The sequence below is a fragment of the Sarcophilus harrisii genome, chromosome 5 (genome assembly GCF_902635505.1).
Source record: "Sarcophilus harrisii chromosome 5, mSarHar1.11, whole genome shotgun sequence".
NCBI lineage: Eukaryota > Metazoa > Chordata > Mammalia > Dasyuromorphia > Dasyuridae > Sarcophilus > Sarcophilus harrisii.
The window spans coordinates 68796132-68823448 of record NC_045430.1 but is presented as its reverse complement, the minus strand read 5'-3'; the positions used below and the strand labels follow the sequence as shown (position 1 = coordinate 68823448).

At 33.4% G+C, this 27317-nt stretch overlaps 1 protein-coding gene across 13 annotated transcripts in view; it reads left to right on the top strand.

Moving 5' to 3' along the window:
• PPHLN1 (periphilin 1) overlaps positions 1 to 27317 on the top strand; it is a 188791-nt gene that overhangs the window by 50938 nt on the left and 110536 nt on the right. For 9 of the 13 annotated variants that reach the window (XR_002770414.2, XM_012550525.3, XM_012550528.3 and 6 more), the window contains 2 exons: positions 1995 to 2056; positions 3505 to 3585. Coding sequence is in view for 12 of the 13 variants with exons in the window: in XM_012550525.3 (XP_012405979.1) it covers positions 1995 to 2056; positions 3505 to 3585 (143 nt within the window). In the remaining variant the exon portion in view is untranslated. The remainder of the gene's footprint in view (positions 1 to 1994; positions 2057 to 3504; positions 3586 to 27317) is intronic. The other 4 variants (XM_012550524.3, XM_012550526.3, XM_012550530.3 and 1 more) reach the window with 1 other exon arrangement.

Here is a 27317-nt window from a genome sequence, read left to right as displayed (position 1 = left end):
ATGAATGCACAAGAAAGATCAGATCAAAAAGGAAAGAAAATGAATAAGAAATGCAAATGAACAACAACAAAAAGAGTGAGAATATTATGTTGTAATTCATATTGAGTTCCTATAGTTTTCTCTCTGGGTGTAGATAGCTCTCTTTATCACAAGATCATTGGAATTGGCATCATTCATCTTCTCACTGTTGGAAAGAGTCAAGTCCATCAGAATTGATCATATAATATTGTTGGTGAGCTATTTAACTTTAAAAGCACATTCCTCAAACCTTTAGAATCACCTCTAAAAGTCAGTTTGCTAGTGTATTTGTATGTTAGGAATAGGATCTTCAGTATTTACCAAAGGTCTACATGTTGAGCTCATCATTTAATACTTATAACATGATTGCTACATGCAGGTTATGGGATAACTTTCTCCATCTTTCCAACCACCTCCTCCCAAAAAAGACAAAAACGAATATCAAAAAAAATCTAACAATCTGTTAAGGGATAATTAGGCATGAAAACATAAATATGATGGGAGATATGGTCCTAAGCACAAACTGCTATGAGAGAAAGAGAGGAAACAAAGATCACTTTTCTTTCAGGGCATTATAATAGGAGACTTTAGGCAGGAAGTCTCGACCTAGGATGAGAAAAATTTTCCCTTTTTTATAAGTTGCTTAAAATGTAAATAAATGTCACTCTGTAACTGAATTAGTTTTATTGTAATCTTTATTTTAGCAGGAATATTTCTCCCCAAACTACTTTCAGGAGAATGTAAAAAAGTCATTTGTCCTATTGGGTATCAATTTTTTAGTCATAGATGTCAGATCTAAGGTGTAAGGTTAATATTTTCTTTTAGTGCTGGTTACTTTCATTGTGTTGAAATGGAATTTATAAAAGCTGCAAACAAAATTAAGTTGATGCCAGTTCTTTGTCTTTCCTACTTGGTTAAACCACAATTTTTATTATTTATTGCTGTTGTGCTTTCTTTAGGCATTTTCCAGGATTTCCAAAGTAAGAATGAATATTTTAGATTTCTATGTTAAGTTTTAGTACCACATCATTCATTCATTTGGCTGACACAAGTGATTGGTGTTTTCAGTTTTTACTTAGTTTTAATTGTAGTGGAGAAAGGAAATGATCACTTGAGAAGGAAAAAGTGATAAGTTCAGTATAGGAAAAAGACTAAAATCACTCATTAAAGAAAGGTCACATAGAAAGTTAGAAATACTATTTGAGAAAATGTATTTATGCATTGCCCTGAAACAAAATAATGTTTTTTGTGCTAAACATTTATCTTGAGCAGAGAATATTTATGGTGATGGTGATGGTGATGGTGATGGTGATGGTGATGGTGATGGTGGTGGTGGTGGTGGTAGTGGTGGTAGTGATGATGATGATGATGATGATGATGACAGCTATCATCATATGTGCCAGGATAAATTTGCTAAATGCTTTACAAATATTATCTCATTTGATCCTTAACAACAATTCTGGGAGGTAGGTGCTATTATTGTTCTCATTTTGTACTTGAAGAAATTGAATCAAGCAGATTAAATGATTTGCTCAAGGTCACAGCTAGTGAGGCTGTTTTGAGTTCTTAAAAAATAAGCCAGTTTGGGTTCTTAAGTTAGAAGGGTAGCTCATAATGCTCTCCTTTTAGCCAAGTTTCTCTTTTAGTTGTTAAAATATTTTACCTATAAATCTAAGGTATATAAATATTCCAAAAGTGGGTTTTTGTTTTCTTCTGAGGATAATTTTGGTTTTAGCCCCTGAGGTTCATAGATTTAAAGCTGAATGAACCCTTGGAGATCTCTCCCTAATAAGTCTAACCACCAGGTTCTTTAACTCCAAATCTAGCAACAGATTTTTTGATATGTTTGGCTTATCTTAAAATAGTTTCAGGCATAGTTTTAGTTTTAGTGTCATATTCTACTTATGCTAATCAATAATTTAAATGTGGTATATTTAAGTATTCAAATGTGTAATAAGTATTTTTTTACATTACAGGATGAATCCAGCTATCGATGGACAAGGGATGATCATCCCATAAGTAGACAGCCTGATTATAGGTAATAAAATAAGAATAACGTCTATTAATGTAATATCTTCACCTGCTAGTTGCATTTTACCAGGTTTCATTTTGATGATCAGTATCTGAATGTAAATTTCAGATAGATTGCTAAAATGTCTTTATTGGAGTGGTGATTTTTTTTTAATGCAAAAAGGACTTATATTCCTTTTCCAACCATATTTTTATATTTTGTACTAGTGACAATAGCACTAGTAAAACTAAAACATTCATGAATGTTTTCCAACATATAAGGTATTTTAGTAGCTACACCTACATATTTTGTATAATCTCTGTTAAAAGTTTCAAAAAAGTAGCTGTTGGTCTTTAATTATTCATGAAAAAAATAATTATTCTCAAAGATGAAAAGGAACGTCTCATCATCCTCTCTTCATTTATGGTATGAAACAACCGAAAAAAACATCCAAAGAATTGTTTAGAACATAGTCAAAATTTTTTCATATTTTTAATACTCTGAAAATGTATATATTTTGGAGCAAGTAGTGATATATACCTTCAGTTGCTCCCATGTCATCAGTGTTTTCAGACAAAGGATTCAAACTTTTAGTTATTTAGAAAACACACTTATTCAGAGTGAATTATTTTCCATCACTCAAATCACTTGAAATTTTTGCAGAGACAGAGAGAAGGAGAGGGAAAAGGGAGAAGGAGGGAGGGAGAGAAAAAGTACATGTCTGTATATGTTTTATGACAGACATAATGATTGGCATATAATGTGTATTTGATTGATTAATCATTTGATATGTGAGGTGTAGTGAATAGAGATCCAGTTCAGTAGCCAGAAAGATCAGCGTTCTAATCTTACTTCAGATATATCTAAGCTCCATAAAATTCAATAAGTAGATTTTTTTGTTTTCCTCTGCAAATAATTTTAGTTTTAGCCACTGAAGTTCATAAATTTTAAAATTGAAAGGAACATTTGATATCATCTTATCCAACATCCAACAGTCCTTTAATTCCAGATCCAGTACAGGTTTTCAGATATTTTGATTATCTAAAATATTTCTCCCTCATCTTAGGTTACTTATAGTTATATTTTACCTGCATTTAATCAAAATATATACCAGCTGTGTGACAAGTCACAAGCTGGCAAGTCACTTAAATTAATGTTCTAGGTAAAGTTTTAAGACGATGTTGACCTATTGTGTTTACTGAGGAGTTCCTACGTCAGTGAAACCACAGGTCCAGCCTATATTCCTGTAATGTTTTACTTGTGTGTATATGTAGACTTGTATATATTGACATAAGTAGATCTGTATGCATATTATAGATATGTGTATATATTTGATAAAGTTCAAGAAGATACATGATTTTTTTTTAAATGGGAAAAGAACAGTTTTCTTTCCAAGTACAATAAATATATTGTAATACTTCCTCAATGTAATAATGTAATAACATTCATTCCTTTACCATGCTTCCTCTTTGTAGGACTCAAGGCAGGTACATGGGGTATCAAGAGCCTCTCTGGTCCATCCTACCTTCTACAAAAGAGTTCAATAAAGTCCTAAGGTATTAAGGAACTTGCTCAAGGTCACACAGTTAATAAGTCTTCAAGAAAAGGATTTAAACCTGTGTCCTCTAACTCAAACCCAGCATTTTTTGCCTCGCTAGCTAATGTGAAAGCTTTACCTTTATACAATATTAATATTTATTAAGTACATACTGGAGGCAGTTAGCTTGGAGTCAGGGAGATTCTTCTTCTTGAGTTCAAATCCAGTCTCAGATTCTTCCTAGCTTTGTGACCCTGGGCAAGTCACTTAACCCTGTTTGCCTCAATTTCATCATCTGTAAAATGAGCTGGAGAAGGAAATGGCAAACCAGTATCTTTGCCAACAAAACCTCAAGTAGTCAGGCTTGACTGAAAAATAACTGAAAGTGCTTGTTAAGTGCCAAGCACTGTGCGAAATGTTGGTGATTTAAAAAAAGAAACAAAGGACTCTGATGGGGGAGATATTATGTAAACAAATATATGCAAAACAAGCTTATACAGATAAAGAGAGCTTATTGTCTATAGGATACAAGACACAAAAAGAGTTAACCAAAAGAATTAATACAAATACTATACTAAGTCAAAGGAAAAAAACAGCTTTATGAGGTTTAAAGGGAATGGGCTTTATAGAAAAAGTAACATTTGGTCTCGAGATGAATAGAAATTTAGCTAGTAAAGGAAAGAAATTTAAGGCAATGGAAAAATGTGAACAAAGGAACAGAATGATAAATAAGCAGAATAAAAATGAATGTAACATAAATGCTCTCTTATTTTTCTTTAAACTCTAGTTATATACACTTATATAGAACTTAACCATTAAATCTAATTTTTACATTAATATTCTTAATTAAAATATGAATTAATAGTATTACCAAGTGGTCACGTACATTTCAGAGGTTAGCTTTTTTTGTTTTTCAGTGTTTTTATTTTTATTTTTTAATATTTTTATTTTATTATATTTTTAAATTTGTGTTAGGTAACATTCAGTCTTTCCTCTCTGGCAGCCTTCTAGTACTGTAATATACTTTATGGATTCTGGGAGCCTCATTATTTTATAGCTCACCTGTTCACATGCTTTTATCTATCAAGGAAAGATGGCAGTTTTTATAAATTCTATCTAATATTCTGTCTGTATGATACAGGCATATTTTGCTAAAACAACATCTTCAATTGATTACTAAGTTTACTGGCAAATGTACTTTGGAAACCTAATATGATAGTTTTAGTGTGGGCTGCTGGCTTAGTTGTATAAATAATTTCATAACGAAGGAATGTCATAATATTATTCATTAGAATGAGATTCTATTTATATCAAAAAAAAATTTTAACTTTTAAATTGTGTCTAAGATGCAACCATCACTTATCAAATTCTTCCCTTTTTAGATTCAATTATATTTTTAATACTTCTATTTTATCTTCCACAATCATTTATTTCCATCTATTACCTGGTCAATAACGCTTTGATTCTCTTTAAATATTAATAATGTTTTCTTCCCTAAACTTCTAATTTATTTTGTGATATGGCCTTTTATATCTAAATTATGCAACCACTTAGAACTTCTAGAGTAATACACACACACACACACACACACACACACACACACACACACTGGAAGATTGTATAAATCTAATTGTGACCAGACTTCTTTGTAGTTTGTTTAGCAGTTCATGTTGAATAATAAGTCCTTACACTACAAGTTTGGTCTTTGGCTTTATTGAATGCTTATATTTTTAAAACTTAAAGTAATTTCCCTATTTTGGGTTACATTTTAAGTTCCACACTATTTTCCTCCCTCTTACCCCACTAAAGAAGACCACCATTTGACACAGATTTATAAATATATGTAAAACCATATATACTTCCATCTTTTAGTTCTTTATAGAGTAGATAGCATCTTTCTTTATAGGTCTTTTATAGTTGATTTAAGTATTTATAGTACTCAGAATAACTTGGTTGTTCACAATTATTCTTCGAACAGTATTGCCGTTATATACAATAGTCTCTTGGTTCTACTCACTTTACTTTTCATCGTTTTAGCAAGTCTTTCCATGTTTTTCTAAAAATCAACCTGCTCTTTATTGATTGATTTACTTATTTATATATTGGTGTTTTATTTTTTCCACTTACATGTAAAGACAGTTTTCAACCTTGTTTGTTTTTAAATAAAATTTTACATTCAAAATTTTTCTTTTTCCCTCTTACTCCCTCCCAAAATGGCAAGCAATCTGATATAGGTCACACATGTGCAATCATTCTAGATATATTAGTCATGTGAAAGAAGAAACAGAAAAAAAAATCATCAAAAAAAACCTCCCCCCAGCAAAAAAGAGAAATTAGTATGCTTTAATCTGCATTCAGACTTCATACTTCTTTCTCTGGTTGTGGATAACATTTTCTGTCATGAATCTTCTGGAGTTGTCTTGATCATCATATTGTTGAGAAGAGTTAACTTTGTCATAATTCATTATCACACGAGTTTGCTGTTATTTTATGCAGTGTTCTGTGTTCTGCTCACTTTGTTCAGCATTGGTTTATGTCAGTGCAGATTTTTCTAAGACCATCATCATTTCTTATGGCACAGTAGTATTTCATTACATCATATACTGCCTCTTGTTCAGCCATTCCCTATTTGATGGGCATTCCCTTGATTTTCAAATCTTTGCTATCACAAAAAGAGCCACTATAAACTCTTTGAACATTAAGCGCTTTTTCTTTTTTATGTTCTCTTTGGGATACTGACTTAGTTAGTAATAGTATTGGTGGATCAAAGGGTATCCACAGTTTGATTGCTCTTTGAGCATAGTTCATATTGCCATGTCTTCTGCAACATTTTATTTTCCTTTTCTGTCATATCCAGTATGATAATTGTGAGGTGTTAGCTCAGAGTTGTTTCAGTTTGTATTTCTCTAATCAATAGTGATTTAGCTGTTCATCATTTCTTTCTCTTTTTTTGAAGCATATTTTTTAGATTTTTTAAAAATGTGGCTAATAATGAAAATGTTTTATATGATTTAACATGTATAATTGATGTCATATTGCTTGCCTTCTTGGTAAGAATTGGGAACATAATTTGAAACTCAAGTTTTTTTTTTCTTTTTTTTTTTTGATAGTAGTTTTAAGTTCCTTTTTAGTAATAGCTTTTTAGAAAAATCAGATCAGAAAGGGAAAAAAGTGAGAAAGAAAAAAAAAAGCAAGCAAAGAACAACAAAAAAGGTGAAAATATTATGTGGTGTTCCATATTCAGTTCCCATAGTTGTCTTTTTGGATGCAGATGGCTCTCTCTATCACAAGTCTATTGGAATTGGCCCTAATCACATCATTGTTGAAAAGAGCCACATCCATCAAAATTGATCATCACATAATCTTGTTGTGTACAATGTTTTCTTGGTTCTACTCACTTCACTAGTCATCAGTTCCTGCAAACTGCCTCTCTGCCTCCAAGCCTCTCTGAAATCATCCTGCTGATAGTTTCTAATACAACAATAATATTTCATTACATTCCTACACTATAACTTATTCAACCATTTCCCAACTGATAGGCATCCACTTAGTTGCCAGTTCCTTACTACTACAAAAAGAGCTGCCTCAAACATTTTTGCACATGGGGGTTCTTTTCCCTCTTTTATGATCTCTTTGAGATAAAGATCCAGTAAAGATACTGCTGGAACAAAGTGTATGCACAGTATGATAGCCCTTTGGGTATAGTTCCAAATTGCTCTCCAGAATGGTTGGATCAGTTCACAACTCCACTGACAATGCATTAGTGCCCCCTGTATACCCTCCAATATTTATCATTATCTTTTTCTGTCATTTTAGCCAATCTGAGAGGTGTGTAGTGGTCCCTCAGAATTTTCTTAATTTACATTTTCTAGTCAGTAGTGATTTAGAGCATTTTTTCATATGATTAGAAATGGCTTTAATTTCTTTATCTGAAAATTGTCTGTTCATATCTTTGACCATTTATCAATTGGAGAGTGACTTGTATTCTTATATATTTGCTGCTCATCATTTCTTACAGCACAATAGTATTTTATTAAAATTATATACCACAACTCATTCAGCCATTCTCCAATTGATGAGCATCCCCTCAACTTTCAGTTCTTTGTCATCACCAAGAAAGCTGCTATAAATATTTTAGAACATGTATAGTTTTCCTTTTATTCTTATCATCTTGAGAAACAGATTTGTTAGTAGGATTGCTTGATATATACAGTATACAGTTGATATAACTTTTTAAGAGCAGTGAGAGCAATGCAAGATTGCGCTCCAGAATGGTTGAATCAGTTTACAACTTCAAAAATAGTGTATTAATATCCTTTTCCCCCCATATCTCCCCAACACTAGTCATTTTTCCCTTCTTTGACTTTAATCAATCTTATAAGAGTGAGATATCTTTGTTTTAATTTGCATTTCTCTAATCATTAATGATTTAGAATATTTTTTCATATAACTATAGAGTGATCCCTTCCATATTATGGGATTGGGGTATGCTACTCCCACAATTTTGAAAATCCCTATAACATTTTTTGGCCCTTTCTTGGTATCGGAGAAGAAGTCTGAAATTTAGCTTAAATATTTGGTCATAGGCTTTGTGTTCTCTACTTGCCTTCCCATGTTGTCTGTCGCCTCTGCAAAACTCTAAAAAAAATTTTTTTATACTGACTTATAATATCAAAACTGTGATGAGGAAAGTTCCAATGTTGAAGCGATAACTGTATATAGTTTTAAATTCTTCATTAAAAACTCTCTTCATATTCTTTGACCATTTATCAATTGGGGAATGACTTATATTATAAATTTGTCAGAGTTCTGTATTGAGATTGTGAGATCTTAATCTGAGAAATTGTTTACAAAATTTTCTTTTCAATTTCCTGTTTTCCTTAGAAATTTGACTACACTGTCTTTTGGGGGCTTTTTTTTTGTACAAAACTTAAATTTAATGCAATTGTTGTGTGGGTAGCACTTGTAATATGGACTAAATAAAGTTGTTCTTTTTGTTATAATTCCTTCTATTTCAGAGTTGCAAGAATCTATAAAATTAGAAATCATTGAAGAGAGATTTTTTTATCATAGGATATCTTTTTTGCTTAAGTAATTTACATGACATTACATGTATTTATTCAATAAATAATTCATATAATAAAGAAAAAAAATAAAACTAAACTAAATGACAAAAAAAAATTTAATGCAATTGTGACTTTAAAAAGTTTGAGAATGGGGTAGGAAGGCAGAGTCCTTGGTTTCAGTTCCAGGTCAGGGGGAACTGAAGGAGTACCTGAGACCCTACACACCATTCTCCACATTGTATGTAATTACAATAATAAATTGTTATAAATTAAAAAAAAAAAAAGAAAGAAAACCCAACAGGCAAAGGAGAAAGAATCTAAACATGAAAAGTTACTATGGAAAGAGAGAAAACCATGGCTCATCTTCAGAGGAGGATACTGAAGTAAAACAGGCCTCTCCTACCCCAAAGAATAATGTCAAATAGTCATAATTTATAGAAAAACTCAAAAAAGATTTTAACAATTAAATGAGAGATATTGAGGAAAAATGAAAAGAAAAATAAGAACAATCTGAGAAAAACCAAGATTATGGAAAAAAAAAATCTTTGAAAAAGAAAATCTTGAACCTTAAGGGAGAAAATGACTCCTTGAACATTAGAATTGGGCAAGGGAAAGCCAGAGAAGTTATAAAAGACCATGAAATAAAATTAAAGAATGAAAAAAATAAGAAACATTTCATAAGAAAAAAGACCTAAGAGCAGCTACTAACAACATAGGTCTTGGAGCACAATATAATGTACCTTGACTTGTTCCTTGGTTTCAGAGGGCACAGTGAATGACAAAAATGAGTACAGAATGATTTTTTCCCATAAGGAGTAATCTCTGGTTTCCTAATCATTCCTCTCTACCCAGGCCCTTCCCTTCTTTACTCAACTCTAGGTAAACCAGGACCTTTATACTCCTTCTCTCACCCCATTCTGTTCAAGCTTCTTGAGGGAGGGGAAGGGCTGGATATGGAGGTGGAAGCTATGGTCACATTCCTTATTCACCTGACCCCTCTGGGCTCCTGAAGCTTTTGCTTGTGCAACTGCCACTGCTCCTGCTGTTATTCTTCCTCCTCCTACTCTGGCTTCTCCATGCTATTCTTAGAATTATTATTTTAGGAGCTGGGAGACTATACTGAAGGAACTACTCCTGTGACTGTACCCCCTCTTGCCCCTGTGTGCATAACCTTAACATTGTGGGCTTCAACCTGACAATCATGCATATCACAGCCTTTGGTGGGGAAGAAATGCTCACAGTTGAGGGCAATAGCAACAGTAGTGGGAGCCTGGGCAGTATCCCTGGCCAACCTTACATGCCTACTGCTCATCCAAGACAAAAAGTGCAATGAGTACTGGGCAAATGTAAAATGCTGAAGCATTTTTTTCCCATCAAAATGTGTCAAATACCAAATCTGACAAGTTTTGAAGCAATGTGCCAAGGTACCACTATGTATCAAAAAGCAAAAGAACTAGGGTTGGCCAAATATATGCCCAGCAAAGTTAAGCATAATCTTGAATGAAAAAAAAAAAAAAGATGCATATTCAATGAATTGCTATACTTTCAGGATTTTGTGGTAAAAAGACCTGAAGTTAATTGAAAATTTGTTGTGCAAAATCAGAGAGAAGTATAAAACAAACATAAGAGATTAATTATAAGGGACTCAATAAGGATAAATTGTTTACTTTTTATACGTGGAAATATAAACCATATATTTAAGTCTGTCATTTTTGATTTGATACTTTGAAACAAAGATTGAGGTAGAGCTGAGTATAATGTGATTCTATGAAAAAAACCGTGTAGGACAAGATAAAAAGAGTAATTACTACCTTATACAAATGAGGTGGAAGAGGAAGAAGTGATAAAAATTTAGATGTGGGAGGAGGGCTAGTAGTTCTGGCTACTTTTATTGGGAATGGGCTAAAGAAGGAACAATACATATGTATCAAGAATGATACATTCTTCTTCTAAAAAAGTCTTCTAAATTTAGAAAGAAATAAAAGGGTAAGGAGAAAGAATGGAGGGATAGGATAAGAGAAAGATCCTTTTTTAGAAAGTGTAGATTAAGTAATGTAGTCAAGGTAGCAAGTAGAAGTAAAGCTGAGGAGTCAGGAGGGATAGGAAGTAAAAGATATCCCAAAATATAAAATGAAGATCAGGAGTAGAATTTGTTGTGTAAAAAAGCAAGGGTAATAATCATGATAATAAAACTAAAGTAAATTTAATAAAAAAAAAAGAGAGGAAAATATACTATGTCAGTTATATTAAATTTATTTTAGACTTTTAAAAATAACTAGACAGCATAAGGATAGAGTATTGCTGTGGTGTAGGAAATGAGCTGATGCATTTAGTAAAACACAGTCTTGGACTTCTGAAAGAAAATTTTATCCACCTTCAGAGAAATAGAAGAAAAACAAGCACATTATAGTCTTAACAAGGATGCATTTTATTGTATATATTAGGTATGTGTGTATATATACATGTGTACATACATACATGTGTATCTGTGTGTTTATCTGTGCTTAATTGCAACTGCCTTGGGAAGGGGGCAGAGGGAGAAAGGGAGCAAAGAAAAGATGGACACTTTTGAATGCCATGTGTTCTATTATATTCTCTTTCTTGAAATGGAAATTTGTTACATACTCTAAATCGTCATGTTTTGCTGTGTACATGGGTGTTTTTTCTTTTTCTATTTTGTATCTAAGTTTGAAATTTTAAAAGGTTCAAGAAATAATTTCTAAATAATCGATCATTTTATTATTAATGCTAGTACATTATTAATAAATGGGATTAGAGACTAATTCCCCTCCCCCCCTTCCTTGTATTGTGCAGTAATTTTCTTTTTTACTATTTCAATTTCTGGGAACATTGATTGACTAATGCTAATGACCTTTTATGGAACCCACTCAAAGATTTTTATGTGCTTGAAAGAATTGGTGTTCCTAAGGGTTGACTGTTTAATAAACATTCTTTCTCATGAGAATGAATATTTCTTTTCTTTTTTTATTTTAATTTCAAGCACTTAACACAACTGAATGGCCTATACAGGAGTTTAATAACTGTTTATTTTTTGTTCATCCTTCATTTTATTTTTAAAAAATAGTACTAGCTTTTTATTCTTCAAAATAGATGCAAAGAGTTTTCAGCATTCACCTTTGCAAAACCTTGTGTTCCAGATTTTTCTCTCTCCCCCTTCCCTTAGACAACAAGTAATCCAATATAGGTTAAACATGTGCAATTCTTCTAAATATATTTCTACATTTATCATGCTGCACAAGAAAAATGAGATCAAAAAGGGAAAAAAAAATGAGTAAAAAAAGCAAGCAAACAACAAAAAAGGTGAAAAAGTACTATGTTTTGATCTCCAGAGAATGAATATTTCATTGACTCATTCTAATGAGGGGCTTCGGATTTGATCTTGTCGTCTGATTCCAAATCACCCTTCCCCCCACACCTTAGGCAAGTCAAAGAATTTATTTCCCACCCAAACATCTTTTTGAGTTCATATTCAGCCTTAGATACTTCCTTTGATGTGTGGCTCTGGGCAAGTTACATAACCATGTTTGTTTCAGTTTCTCCTCTTTAAAATGAGGTGGAGAAAAAAATGGCAAAGCACTCCAGTATCTTTGCCAATAATATCCCACATAGGGTTACAGAGAGTTGAACATGATTGAGATGGTTGAATAACAGAAAAGGTAGTAACAGGATTCTTCTAGAAAGTAAGATTCTAGTTGGGACTTTAACAATCTAGGGAAGCCAGAAAGCAGAGATGAAAAGGGAGAACATACCAGTCGTGGAATAACCAAAGAAAATTCCTTGAGCCAAGAAAGCCAAGTGTATTGTTCATAGAAAGCCCAGGAAGCCAGGATCACTGTATTGAAAAGCACATGGCAAAGAGAAAGGTGTAAAAAGACTAGAGAGGTGGGAGATGACAAAGTTATGGAAGAATTTACCATCCTAAAAGAGGACAGAAGGCTTTGTATTTGATTCTAGAGGTGATCTAGAGTCACTGGAGTTTTTTGAGAAAGTTGAACACATAGTTGAACCTAATCTTTAGGAAAATCATTTTGGTGGCTGAATAGAACAGGACTTCTTAAACTTTTTTCATTTGTAACCTCTTTCCATCCAAGAATTTTTTAATTGATCCCAGTTATAGATATATGCAATAGATACACATATCAAACATTTGCTGATAGTAAATCATGATTTCACGACCCACAAATGCAGAAGCTTTGGAACAGAGGATGGATTGAAGTAGGGCTAGTTAGAGAACCTTGAGGCAGGCAGACAGGCCTTTTTGTACTAGTCCTGGGGTGAAGCAATGATGATTTCCCCTAGAGTGGGGAGGGAGTCAGATGTTGTGTTGCCAGTGTTATCAGCAGACCTCTGGAAGAAGTTTGCTGTAGGCTGTACATGAGGGATTGGAGTGAAGAATGACACCAGATTTGGAGTTTGAGGAATTTGGAGGATAGTGTTGCCTTCCGCAGAATTAGCATAGGTATTTGAAACTTAGGAAAGGGAAGAGGGTTCAGGGCAAAAGGCAATGAGGTCAGTTTTCAGGCATGTTGTATTTAAGACTAGACATCTGGTTCAAGATTTCTGACAGAGATGGAGTTGGGTGAAATTTGAGCGCTTAGGGCAGAGGGAGATTTGAGAATCATTAATGGAGATGGGAATTAAATCCTCTCTATCTGTCATATAGAGGGAAAAATGAAGAGAGCCTGAATTTAGACATCTAAGTTTAGAGGCATGGCTTAGATGAGCATCCTGCAAAGGAGATTGAGGAACAATCTGATAGAAAAGGGAGACTGGAAAAAATGATATTCTGAAAACTAAATGGAGCCAGGTATTTTTGGTGAATATTGCTTTGTTATGTAGTTGGATGTCTGGAGTCACTCCTGTCCTTTCTTTCTCCTTTTCATCTGTTTTATCAGCAAATCACTTTTTAATTTAAATGCATGAGAGTTTTTCCTTAATACTTTGATCTCTTCTTCTCTCCTCTTCCCCTCCTTTACCTTCCTCCCCCCCTTTCCCTGGTCTTGTAGTGTGCAGTAGTTTCTTTTTACTATTTTTTTTTTAATTTCTGGGAACATTTATTGAGCTCCTCAAACTCTCATCATCAGCATCAGCCTTTTCTCAATGATGTCCACTACACTTGGTGAACAGAGCCACAGCCTCTTGTAAGAATAGGCCAGTCTGTCTTCTGAATCTTATCTGGTCACTTGGCAACACTTATCAGTTCATATTTTAAATAATAAGCGTACTAATGTACAGGTTAAATTTAGTGTTTAAGCTCTTCATAAATATATTTTACCAGTTAGTGTTTAAAAACTAACAGGCCAGGCCTGCTGCTATTGAGTCTTGCCTATAGTGCCTATAATGCCTCCAGGTAATTTTGCTGGAGGGGAAGGCAGGTTTGGAATTCTATAGTCTGGGTATAATTTTCAGATTCAGACACTCATTTCCCACATTCAGGCTGATCTGCGAGTAGCTGTCCTTACTTTGTTTCCTGGTTCTTAGAAATGATTTTTGCTAGATATCACAAATCTTCTTGGATTTTTGCAGGGATTTTTCCTTTTCTTATATCATTTAGAAGTGATTTGTGGATTCTAGACTCACTTTGGTTTTTGGTTCTAAAGCAGCAGGACAGTTTTTCTATTTAATTCTTATTTTTGCTGTTTTCCAGATTATTTGTTTTCAGTATCAGATATCTTACTTTTTTATTGCTTTTTTCAAAACCTTGAATTTGTTATATTTCATTTTTATGTCATGCAATAATTTTGAGCTCTGTTGGGTCTATTTTAGTTTTCAGAGAATATTTTTTGGGTAGGGATTACCACTTTCTCTTTTAAGCTATTTATCCTTCCATTTCTTTCAGAGCTTTTATTTCATTTTCTATTTGTGGTTTTATTTCTTTTAGATATTCATAAGGTCCTTGTGGAAAATATATTTTTCTTTGCGTTTCTGCTTAGAATTGTCAGCCAATAAACATTTAGTAAACACCTACTCTGTGACAGGCACTAAACACTATGGAGTTACTTGCTTTAAATATACAGTAATTATTTTATACTAATTAGTCTTTTCACCTTTACTTTTTAAATTTGATCTTGCCCTTTCTTAGGCTTTTGTGTGAATTGATCAGCTTTGTTTGCTCCCCTGAATTCCTGGGCTGACTTTTACTTCTAGGTTCAATCCTTCCATCCTTGACCCAACTTTCACCTTCAGATTTGGTCTTCCCATCTTTATCCCCGTTCCTCCCATTCTTTGGGATTCAGTTTCCTAGATGTTCAGGGACAAAACCAGCTTATAATAATAACAATAAACTCAGTTATGTAGCACTTCATGGTTTACAAAATGCTTTCCAAACATTATCATTTTATTTTTAAGACCCAGCCTTCACAGATAGATGCTGTTATTTATCATCTCCATGTTCTAGATGAGGAAATGGAAATAGATAGATAGTGTTTAAGTGACTTGCCTTCTGGGCCATACAACTATTTAGTGCTTAAAGCCAGATTTTCTCTCTGATCTTCAGATTTCTAGGCTTTGCACTCAATCCATTGAGCCACTTGCCTACCCCTAAAGTCTCAGTTTAGAGTGTGTGAGACCTCAGGGGTCATGCGCCTAAGCTATTGTCTGAGTGCTGGTGTTTACAGGTATTTTTCAGTGCTTCCAAAGTCTCTGACTAGGACTTTGCTCAAAGAGTTCTCTCTGCTTGCTGCCTCCTTACATCTTACAAAACTCCCTTGACTGACCTAACCTTGATCTAGTTGAAACACCAACTTACAGTCTTTTTGTTTTTGTGATAAGAAAATGAATATTATAATGAGAGGGTAGGGTATATTACAATTAGCATCTTGGGCTATGTAACTGGATCACCCAAATCTTGGTCAAAGAGATTTATCATATTAATGTTACCTGTCTGACAAAAGGGAGAATCAATATTTTCCCAAACCTTTGTGAGTTAACAGCCTATTAACTCAAACTTAGAATTTATTTACTCTCTGATTAGATTTTAATTTGGATAAATGTTGGAGAAAGATTTCTCATAGTGGTTGACTTCTGGATGAAGAAGCAGAAAAAGGAAAAAATCTTCATTCAGATTCAATAATTAATTATTAATGCAAGAAAGAAATAATTATTTCTCCCATGTTGGAGATTTGCAGCCTCTCCCTGAGATCCTAGAATAAAATAGCATTCAATATCCTAAGAGAATAGCAACAGAAGCAGCTCACATCTTGCTCTAGAAGTACTAAAGAAGCTGACCATAACATCTCCAGAAGTTATAAGCTGGAAAAATGGGTACAGAAAGAATGCCAGCATAATGAACTTTTTGATGGCAGGTATGATCAAGACTCAAACTAAGAAGGAAGTAATTTCAAAACATCTATAAATAGTGTCTTAGAGGAAAACAGCTTGAGCACAAATTCAGCTAAAATTCCTGGAAGGAGTAAAGCATGAAGCAAGAACTTCAAAAATGTTTTTATAGATCATTCAGTCTGGCAGGAACCTCAGTTTTAGTTATGTGATAGCTATGCAGCCAATCTCTTCTCTGTATAGGTAGCTGTATGGGCTAGGTAAGAGAGAATGATCAGAAATAAGATAAAATATATGGTGAGCATGCTGATTTTCTACAGTTTCTTTTTTGACATGTTAATCTAAACTTTGAATTTTAAATCATGGAATAAGTGTTATAGAATCTGTTACAGCAGCTTTCGTTTTGAGTGTATTTCCTTTATATCTAATAGTTTCCTAAAAAGTTTTTAAAAACAGCTAATGTGGTCTGTCATGTTTATTTAACCTTTCTGGGCTACATTTCCTTTCCTTTAAGTGAGAGGATTGGACTAGATAACTAGATAATTTTCTCCACAAATTTTTGCGATAGAAAACAGATGCTACAAGTTTAATAAGTTTGACTTTAAAATATCGTTATGTTGTTTACTTATGTACCACATGGCATGTTTTGTAGCTGCATAGACCTCTTTTAAAAAAAAAAAAACTTTTGCAGGTAAGAAAAATAAAAAAATTATATTGAAAGTAAAGTGTTCTTTCTCCACACACACACACATACTCCTCTTCCCCTCCAGTGCTTTAAATCATTCATAAAGTAGATAGTCTATGTCTTATATGGAAATAGCAGTTTTTTGGAGTTGATCTGGATTCAAATTCTGACTCCCAAACTTAATATCATCCTTGATAATTCATATGACCACTATAGATAAAAAATGTGGTATTGGACTAAATGATGCCTAATATTAATTACAGGTGTACATGTAGTAGTCATATGAATATTGTATACTTAAGAAGACTTAAATGTTATAGTTTAATGACTTGCCCAAGAAAGTGCATTTGGAAGTTATGTTTTATTTTTTATAGTTTTGCCATTTTCATGTTCCTTATTCTGATTGTCTGCAGATAAAAAGTGAAAATAGGAGATCCATTGAGGAACACTATGGCTTCATTTTTCTGAAGGGAAAATTAAGCTTTTCCTACCAGTAACAACCTATTTTATACTTTTGAAAACTAAAAAAGGGACAATCAAGGGTATTTTATTGGGGTTTGGATATAATTATTTATATTTAAATGTTTATTGAAGATGTTTAAATTCAAAATTTCATTTTCCATTTTCGGCTTTAATGGGGAAAGGGTAAGAGTTGAGCAAAGACAAAAAGACTTAAGTTGAATATGGAAAAGAAGACCATGTAGGGAACTTGAAGTAATTTTCAGCAGTGAAATAAGTTAAATTTGGAGAAGAAAATTGTAGAAAATTTGAAGGAGAATAATGTTCAAGCCCATATATTGGTTAATTGTTTACTTTTGTTTTGGAAAGTGAACAGGATATCAAAGTCTGTTGAGGGGGACATGAAGAGATTAAGGAAGATGAGTAAAATTTCAAGAGTAGCTCCTGAAGCTAGACTCATGATCATTAAGTAGAACACTGGACACTTTTTAAAAATGAAACTATTAAAGGATAAAATAAATTGATAGAACAGATTGAGTAAATTGGTATAATAAAAGGAGTTAGTGTGACCTTGGCGTTTTTTTTTTTTTATCTTTTTGAAAAGGAAGCGAAGTAAAATTGTTAATGGATTGCCCAATACTTTAGAAACAAACCTAGAAATCCTGGTCTTTGTGAAGGGTAAGAGAAATTGATCCATAACTTACTTGTATGATGACTTAACCAAGGTAAGCTATTTTTGTTTCAAGTGCAGTATGATCTTCTTGCTGGAGGAGAAAAGTGAAGGGGCTTGAAAAATGCCTTTATACATTCCAGTTTATTAGGGAGAATTAAATGTTTCTGAAGGAAATAGAAAATAGAATAGTGGAAAGGAAAAAAAAAGAACATGAAGTAAAGGCACAGTAACTTAACTCTTGTTGGAATGTTAAAGGAAAATGTTACACAGAGTAGAAAGATTAGATTGATTGATAAAGAACATTTTTTAGAATTTATTATGTGACAGTTATTGTTCCAAGCTCTGGAAAAATGAAAAAGATAGCTTTGTAATTAGAGCTTATAACTAGTTTTGAAACTTTTTTGTAAGAGGAGGGTGGTTGAATAAGGAGAAGCTGTATTTCCTCCAAAGAAGCATATATAATCCAGGAACAAAGGTAGAAGAATATAATAGAAGTGATTCTGTGCCCAAAAATACAGAAACAGCTATTAGTTGAGCTGTTGACCAAAAGGGAGGTCTGTTGTATTCCTGAGGTATTTCCAAGATTTAATGGAAATCTTCTCAAGACTTCTTAGAAGAGCTGCCAAATCCTTACTTTTGGTGATTGAAATAGGCATAAATGATGATTCCAGAAGGTAGCAAGGTAGTGCAGTGGATAAAACATTACCCTTAAAGTTGAGAGTTCAAACCGGCCTTAATTTCTATCTGTATAACCCTGAGCACAGCTAAATGCCACAATGGACAGAATGCTAAGCCTAGAGCCAGGAAAACTCTTCTTCCTGAGTTCAATTTTGGACTCAGACTTACAAGCTTTGTGACCCTGGGGCGAGTCACTGAACCCAGTTTACTTCAGTTTCCTCATCTGTAAAATGAGCTAGAGAACTAAATGGCAAACCACTTGGCAATATCTTTGCCAAACTGGGTCACAGAGAGGCATGACTGAACAACAATAAAACAACTCTGGGCAAGTCATTAACCTGTTTAACTCCGTTTCTTCATCTGCAAAATGGGGATAATAATAAAACTTATCTAAAAGCAAGGCTCTTGTGAGGATCAAATGAGATAGGTAATCTTTATAAAAAGTGTTTAGCTTAATATATAAAGCATACTAGGTACTATATAAATGTTTATTCCTTTCTCCTCCTTCTAGGAGCCTAAAATTAACAGGGTTTTTTTTTTTGTTTTGTTTTTTGTTTTTTTAGCTGCTGCTTTTTGCTTGCTCATCACTTAGGTGCTGTGTACTATCTTCACTTCCTTCAGCTTTGTTTCACATGAAGAAATGGACCTGCTTCTTGCTAAGACTGACCTTTTTACATTCAGATAGAATTCCATTCTATCTTGACTTTTCCAGCAGATTGACATTTCCAGTCTGCCACACAGCTGGTAAATGTCTAAGGCCAGATTTGAACTCAGATTTCCTTACTCCAGACCCAGTACTTTATCCATAGACTGATCTGCTTGCTTCAAGTGTGTCCCTGATTAATATCTTCTCCACTTAGTTGTCAAAGCTTTTTCCTAAAGTGCAGGTCTTACCTTGTCAGCTTCCTATTAAGTAAACGCCAGTGGTTCCTATAACTTCCAGAAACAAACATAAAATCTTCTGATAGTGTTCAGTGTCTTTCATAACTTCTCAATTTGCTTTCCAGTTTTCTTACTTCTCCTGTGCCACCCCCCACGCCAAGTACTTTTTGATCCAGTGACATGTTTCTTTGCTGGGTCTTAAACAAGACACTCCATCTTTGGACTCCAGGCATTTTTACTGGCTGTCCATAATGCATGGAATCTCTCTGCCTTGTGTTTTCCCTGACTTCCTTGGTTTCTTTCAAATCCTAGCTAAAATCCCACTTTCTAGGGTAAGTCTTCTCTAATCTCTCTTGGTTCAAGTATGTATTATTTCTAATTTATTCTGCTTATAGTTTGATTCAAGTCTTCTGGTGGCTTAGGTTCAATATTTGGACAAAATGAGACACCTGCAAATCAGTCAGTTAACAAAAGGAGATTTGCTTAGCCTGACAGGAGGGTATTCAACAAGGATGGTCATTGAGGTCACATGCCAAGTTAATTCAGCTTTGCAAAGCTTCCCTGCCTTAGTTGTTCATTGTGATTCAACAGCTAAGCAGCTAAGAGCTCTTGGAACTCTTGTAGCAGGAAGTGATGTCAACAGTTTCTGCCAGCAACGCTTGAGGAAAATCTCAATAGCATTTAAGTAAATTAGACTAACTTACTTATAAGTGGGAGTTAGAATATACACCCTACTACATCAACCATCTCAGCTTTAACAAAGAAATGTACAGAAGACGACGGAAGCATAGGTAGGTATAGAAGATGACTGTAAGAGTGTGGTAGAAGATGACTGTAAGGGTGTGGCAAGCTCCTGTTAGATTATAACTAACTTTTAGCTCTCCAGACTGTCTTGAAGTTGCCTCTGTTTTCAGGCATTCCTTACATTATGAGTGAGGAAGACCAGCTGGAGACAGATTCTGAGTGATATTGAAAAGCCCCATTCAAATTGCTGTCAGTATAGTATCTACTAGTCTATTGTCTGTTGAATTATTGGGAAGTGTCCCACTTTACACCATGAAGGAGGTGAAAATATTTCTGCATAACTACCCAGCCTATTGGATAAAAGGGTAGGTCACTCAGTAGACACTTCTAAAATTTTCATTTATTTATTTATCCATCTATCTATTTATTTGTTTGTTTAGTTTTTGCTCAGACAATTGGGGTTAAGTGACTTGCCCAGAGTCACACACCTAAGAAGTGTTAAGTGTCTGAGGCCAGATTTGAACTCAGGTTCAACTCAGATTTGATTAGAATTCAGTATTTCTTTTCTGATGGTATCTTTTTTTTAACCTTTTTTTTTTATTATAACTTTATTTACAAGATTTTTTATTATTACAAGATACATAGGTAATTTTTCAGTGTTGACAATTGCAAAACCTTTTGTTCCAACTTTTCCCCTTCTTCCCCCCATCCCTTCCCCAAGATGGCAGGTTGACCAATACATGTTAAATATGTTAGAGTATAAGTTAAATTCAATATATGTATACATGTCCAAACAGTTATTTTGCTGTACAAAAAGAAATGGACTTTAAAATAGTGTACAATTAGCCTGTGAAGGAAATAAAAAATGCAGGCGGACAAAAATGGAGGGATTGGGAATTCTATGTAGTGGTTCATAGTCATCTCCCAGAGTTCTTTCACTGGGTGTAACTGGTTCAGTTCATTACTGCTCTATTGGAACTAATTTGGTTCATCTCATTGTTGAAGAGAGCCACGTCCATTGATCATCATATAGTATTGTTGTTGAAGTATATAATGATCTTCTGGTCCTGCTCATTTCACTCATCGTCAGTTCATGTAAGTCTCTCTAGCCCTTTCTGAAATCATCCTCCTGGCCATTTCTTACAGAACAATAATATTCCAAAATATTTATATACCACAATTTATTCAGCCATTCTCCAATTGATGAGCATCCACTCAGTTTCCAGTTTCTGGCCACTACAAACAGGGCTGCCACAAACATTCTTGCACATACAGGTTCCTTTCCCTTCTTTAAAATCTCTTTGGGATATAAGCCTAGTAGTAACACTGCTGGATCAAAGGGTATGCATAGTTTGATAACTTTTTGAGCATAGTTCCAAATCATTCTCCAGAATGACTTGGATATATTCACAATTCTACCAACAATGTATCTGATGGTATTCTTAATGTGAAAGAGATGCTACGTGGTGAGCCAGGGAACACTGAATGGACAGAAGAACAAGATGACTCTTGGTAACAACCTAGGTTATCATAAAGTTGCATATAAAATAGTAGTGTTGCATGTAAAATAGTAGTAATCTTTTAGCTCAATTACTACACTCTTATTTCTCATAACTTATTCCATATCACTCATTTACCTTCTGCCACTATTTCTTCTTTCATCTCTGTCTCATATAAATAGGTGACCTTACTCTTTATCAAGATAAACCTCCCTCTTGACTTACACAAATGATCCTATTCCATCCTATCTTCTTTGATCATCCTCTTCATTCTCTCTCCAACTAGTTCCTTCCCCATGACCTACATTCTCATGTCTCCTCTGTCCTCAAAAAACTTCATTTAATCCTTTAACCTCTCTATTATCCTTCATTGTCTATTAACCTCTATGGTTCTTTGTGGCTAAACACCTTGAAAACACCATCTATTATTGCAGGCCACTTTTTCTCCTTTCAGTCTCGATACCTTAACAATGGAACTTTCAACTTCATTCCACTGAACTGTTCTGTCTACATTTATTGACTATGTCTTCATTGCCACATTGAGTGGTCTTTTTCAATTCTCATTCTCCTCAACCTCTGCAGTTTCTGATACTTCTGATCATCATCTCCTTGATAATTTCTTTTTACGATACTATGACTTTTTAATTTAAAAGATTTAAAAGAAAATAAATAAATTTAGACACTTTATCCCATGAACAAGAAATTCTATCTCTCATCTCCAAGCATTTTCTCTGACTGTCCCTCATGCTCACTTTCTTCATCTCTGTCACATGGCTTCTCTAGCTTCCTTTAATCCCAAGTAAAATCCTACCTTCAACATGAAGCTTTTCCCCAATCTCTTAATTCTAATGCCTTTACTCTTATTTACTATTACTGGCTAGGTTGTTAAGCAAATAATCTCACCTTGACATTTAAGTGGTTCAAGAGACTAAGGCCTGATTTTATTGACAGAACTCTTAATTTGTCATCTAAGTATAAAAATGCATGAAGATCTGAACAAGGATTCTTCATGATTAATATTAACTTTTTACTTTTAGTATTTTTTCTAATGTACCATAAATTTTAACATTAATGAATTCCCAATTCTCTCCTGCTTTCCCCTCATCCCTTATTGAGAAGATAAGCAATTTGATATAGATTATATGTGTGCAGTCATATAAAATATATTTCCATATTTATTATACTGTGAAAAAAAAAAAAACATAACCTCCTCTCCCTTCAAAAAAAAGTCCAAGAAAAGTTTTAAAAAGTTCGTTTCAGTCTGCATGTAGACTACACTTCTCTTCTTTCTCCAGCGTTGGGTAGCATTTTTCATCATAAATCCTGTGGAATTGTTTTAGATCTTTGTATTGCTGAAAATGGCTAAATTATTAGCAGTTGATCATTGTACAATATTATTATTACTATAGATAATGTTCTCCTAATTTTGCATCAGTTCTTGTAAATCTTGCCAGATTTTTCTGAAAACATCCTGTTCATCATTTCTTAAAGCTCATAATATCTGTCACAACTATATCTCAGAACTTGTTCAGTCATTCCTTAATTCCCTCAATTTCCACTTCATTGCTGCCATAAATATAGGAAGTGTAAATAATTTTTGTAATGTAGGTCCTTTTCTTTTTTAAAAAAAATCTCTGAGATACAGATGTTATAATGGTATTGCTAGCTCAAAGTATGTGAATAGTTTTATACCCATTAGGCATATTTCCAAATTGTCTCCAGAATGATTGGATCAGTTCAGAATTTACCAGTAATATATTAGTGTTTCAGGTTTTCCCCTTTATCTGCCAACATTTGTCATTTTCCTTTTCTGTTACATTTGGTAATTTCATGGATGTGAGGTGTTACCTCAGAGTTGTTTTAATTTGCATTTCTCCATTGGTGATTTTATAGCATTTTTTTTTTTTTTTTTTTGTATATCTATAGTTAGTTTGGATTTCTTCTGAAAATTTTCTGTTCATATTCTTTGACTATCAATTGGGGAATGACTTTTATTCTTAAAAATTTGACTCATTTTTCTATATATTTGAGTAATGAGAACATCAGAAAGACTTAGTCTGATTTTTTTTTTTCAGTTTTCCCTTTCCAAAATTAAGAAATCTTGGCTGCATTGGATTTGTTTCTTCAAAAAATTTTAAATTTAATGTAATTAAAATTGTCCTTTTTACATATTGTGATATTTTCTACCTCTTTTTTGGTCATTAAGTACTTTCCTTATCTTTAGATTCATTGGTAAACTATTTCATACTCCCCTAATTTACTTATGATGTCACCCTTTATGTCTAAATCATGTACCTATTTTGATCTTACTATGTTATACAATTTGAGACTTTGGTCTATTACAATTTCTTCCAAACTTCTTCCCAGTTTTTCCGGAAGTTTGTGTCAAATAGTGACTTCTTATCCCCAAAGCTAGGATATTTATGTTTTCAAACACTAGATTATTATAGTTATTTATTACTATATATCATGTACCTAATTCCACTGACCCACCATTCTTTTTCTTATCCAGTACTAGATTGTTTTTTGATTATTGCTTTGTAACAGTTACAGATCTGGTACTGCTAGGATACCTTTTTTTTTTCATTGATTTTCCTTGATATTCTTGACCTTTATTTTGCCAATAGAATTTTATATGATTTTTTACTAGCTCTGTAGAATATTTTTGGATTGGTAGGACATTGAAGAAATAAATTAGTTTAGATATGGTTATCATAGTTTTGTTTTTTCATTGCCTGTGTAATTCCTTCTTATTACTATTGGATTTCTAATACACTCCTTATTTCATCTGTAATCTTATGGAAAAGCTTTCAGGTTATCTGCATTAGAGATAATGTTTGCTGATGGTTTTAGACAGATACTATTTATTTTAAAGAAAGGTTCTTTTATTCTATGCTTTCTAGTATTTTTAATAGGAAGGAATGTTGCAATTTGTCAAAAGCACTTTCTGCATCTATTGAATTAATTGTATGATTTCTGTTGGTATTATTGATATGATCAGTTATGCTAATAGTTTCTTTGATGTTGAGCCAATTCTGTATTCTGAGTATAAATCCTACTTGGTTTGTGAGATAAGCTGTAATCTTATTGCTACTGTTTATTTAAAATGTTTGCATCTGAGGGGCAGCTATGTGACCCAGTGGATAGAGCACCAGCCCTGAAGTCAGGAGGTCCTGATTTCCAATGTGACCTCAGACACTTAACACTTTCTAGCTGTGTAATCCTGGGCAAGTCACTTGACCTCAATTGCCTCAGGAAAAAAAAAAGTTTGCATCTGTTTCATTAGGGAAATTTTTTTTTTCCTCAGCTGCTCTTTCTGGTTTAGGTATCAATAGCATATTTGTATGGTAAAAAGAATTTGGTAAGGTTCCTTTTTTGACTATTTTTCCAAACAGTTTATATAGAATTGGGATTGATCTTTAAATTTTTGGCATAATTCACTTGTGAAACTGTTTGTAGTGATTTTTAATTAGGCAGCTCATTGAGCTCCTTTAAATGTTTTATTTCCTCTTCTGGGTGATTTTTTTAAACTTTAGGTGAAATATGATAGATATGGCTCCAACCTCTTATCTTTACTCTCTATGTGTGTCTCCTTTAAGTGTTTTTCTTGTAAACAACATATATTGGGGTCTGGTTTTTTAATCCATTCTATCTATGTGTTTCATGAATAAGTTCTTTTGATTTGCATTCACAGTTATTAATAATTATTTGCTTCCATCTTCCGGTTCTGATTGTTAAGAAATTATTTTCTTAAGTGAACTTTTGTACCTCCTTTTCCAATTGACTCATTCTACTTTTTCAGTTCTTTTTGTACCTCTCTTACTATTTAGTCTATACTTAAGGCATTTTCTTCACTTTTTATATCTACTTTACCAAACTGTTTATGCCTTTTTTTCATGATTTCTTATATTATTCTCATTTTATGCCCTGTTTTTCTTCAGCTTCTCTTATCTGATTTAAAAAATTCTTTTTGACTCCTTCCAGGCGTCGTTTTGCACCTGAGGTCAAGTTTCATTTTTCTTTGAGACTTTGGTTGTTGCTACTTTGATTTCCTTGGCTTCTGAGTTTTTGTTTTGATGTTTTCTGTCACCATAGTTAACTTTCTATGGTTAGTTCTTATTTTGTTATTTGTGTTTCTTTTTTCTTTTTCTAACTTATTTCTTGACTTTTAACTATATAGTTGGGCTTTGCTCTGAGGCTGGAAAGGAAACTGTTGCTTCAGCTTTTTCATGGTGCTATTTTTGAGGGTATGCAAATTTTAATTTCTTCCAGGGTGGTATGATTTTTTTTTTTTTTTTTTTTTTTTGTGGTATGATCTTAGGCAGAGCTTTTTTTAGCTTTTTCCAGTCATGATGCCTTTTTACCTGACAAATTTTCATTGCGTCTATAGATAAAAAAATCAAATATTTACTGATAATAAATCATAATTTTTCAGTCCTCACATTTGATTTGTGAACCACAATTGAAATCTAAGGAGAGATGTGGTCACTGCTCTCCTGACCTGTGCTTTGGTTTGCGAGTTACATAAGCATTTTTTTTTATCATAACCTTTTATTTATAAGACATATGTATGAATAATTTTTCAGCATTGACCTTTGCAAAACTTTCAGTTGCAGCTTTTCCCCTCCTTCTCCTCACTGCCACCCTGCCCTAGATGGCAGGTAGATCAGTATATGTTAAATATGTTAAAGTATATGTTAAATGCAATATATGTATACATATTTATACAGTTATCCTGCTGTACAAGAAAAATCGGATTTAGAAATAAGGTAAAAATAATCTGAGAAGGAAAAACAAAAATGCAAGGAGGCTAAATAGAAGGAGTGGAAATGTTATGTTGTGGTCCACACTCATTTTCCATAGTTTTTTCACTGGGTGTAAGCTGGTTCTCTTCATTATTGAACAGTTGAAACTGATTTGGTTCATCTCACTGTTGAAGAGAGCCACGTCCATCAGAATTGATCATCATATAGTATTGTTGTTAAAGTGTATAATGATATTCTGGTTCTGCTCATTTCACTCAGCATCAGTTCATGTAAGTCTCTCCAGGCCTTTCTGAAATCATCCTGGTGGTCATTTCTTACAGAACAATAATATTTCATAGCATTCATATACCATAATTTATTCAGCCATTCTCCAATTGACTGGCATTCATTCAGTTTCAGGTTTCTAGCCACTACAAAAAGGGCTGCCACAAACATTTTTGGGGGGAATTTTTTGGGGAAAGGGAAGGGTCTCTTTCACTTTTTTCAGATCTCTTTGGGATATAAACCCAGTAGTGACACTGCTGGATTCAAAGGGTATGCACAGTTTGATAACTTTTAGAACATACTTCCAAACTGCTCTCCAGAATGGTTGGATGCATTCACAATTCCACTAACAATGTATCAGTGTCCCAGTTTTCCCACATGCCCTCCAACATTCATCATTATCTTTTCCTGGCCTCCTAGCCAATCTGAGAGGTGTTTAGTGGTATCTCAGACTTGTCTTAATTTGCATTTCTCTGATCAATAATGATTTGGAGCACCTTTTCATATGGCTAGAAATAGTTTCCATTTTTTTCATCTGAAAATTGTTTATATCCTTTGATGATTTATCACTTGGAGAATGGCTTGATTTCTTATAAATTAGGGTCAATTCTCTATATATTTTGGAAATGAGGCCTTTATCAGAACCTTTGACTGTAAAAATGTTTTTCCAGTTTATTACTTCCCTTCTAATCTTGTCTGCATTAGTTTTGTTTGTACAAAATTTTTTTAACTTGAT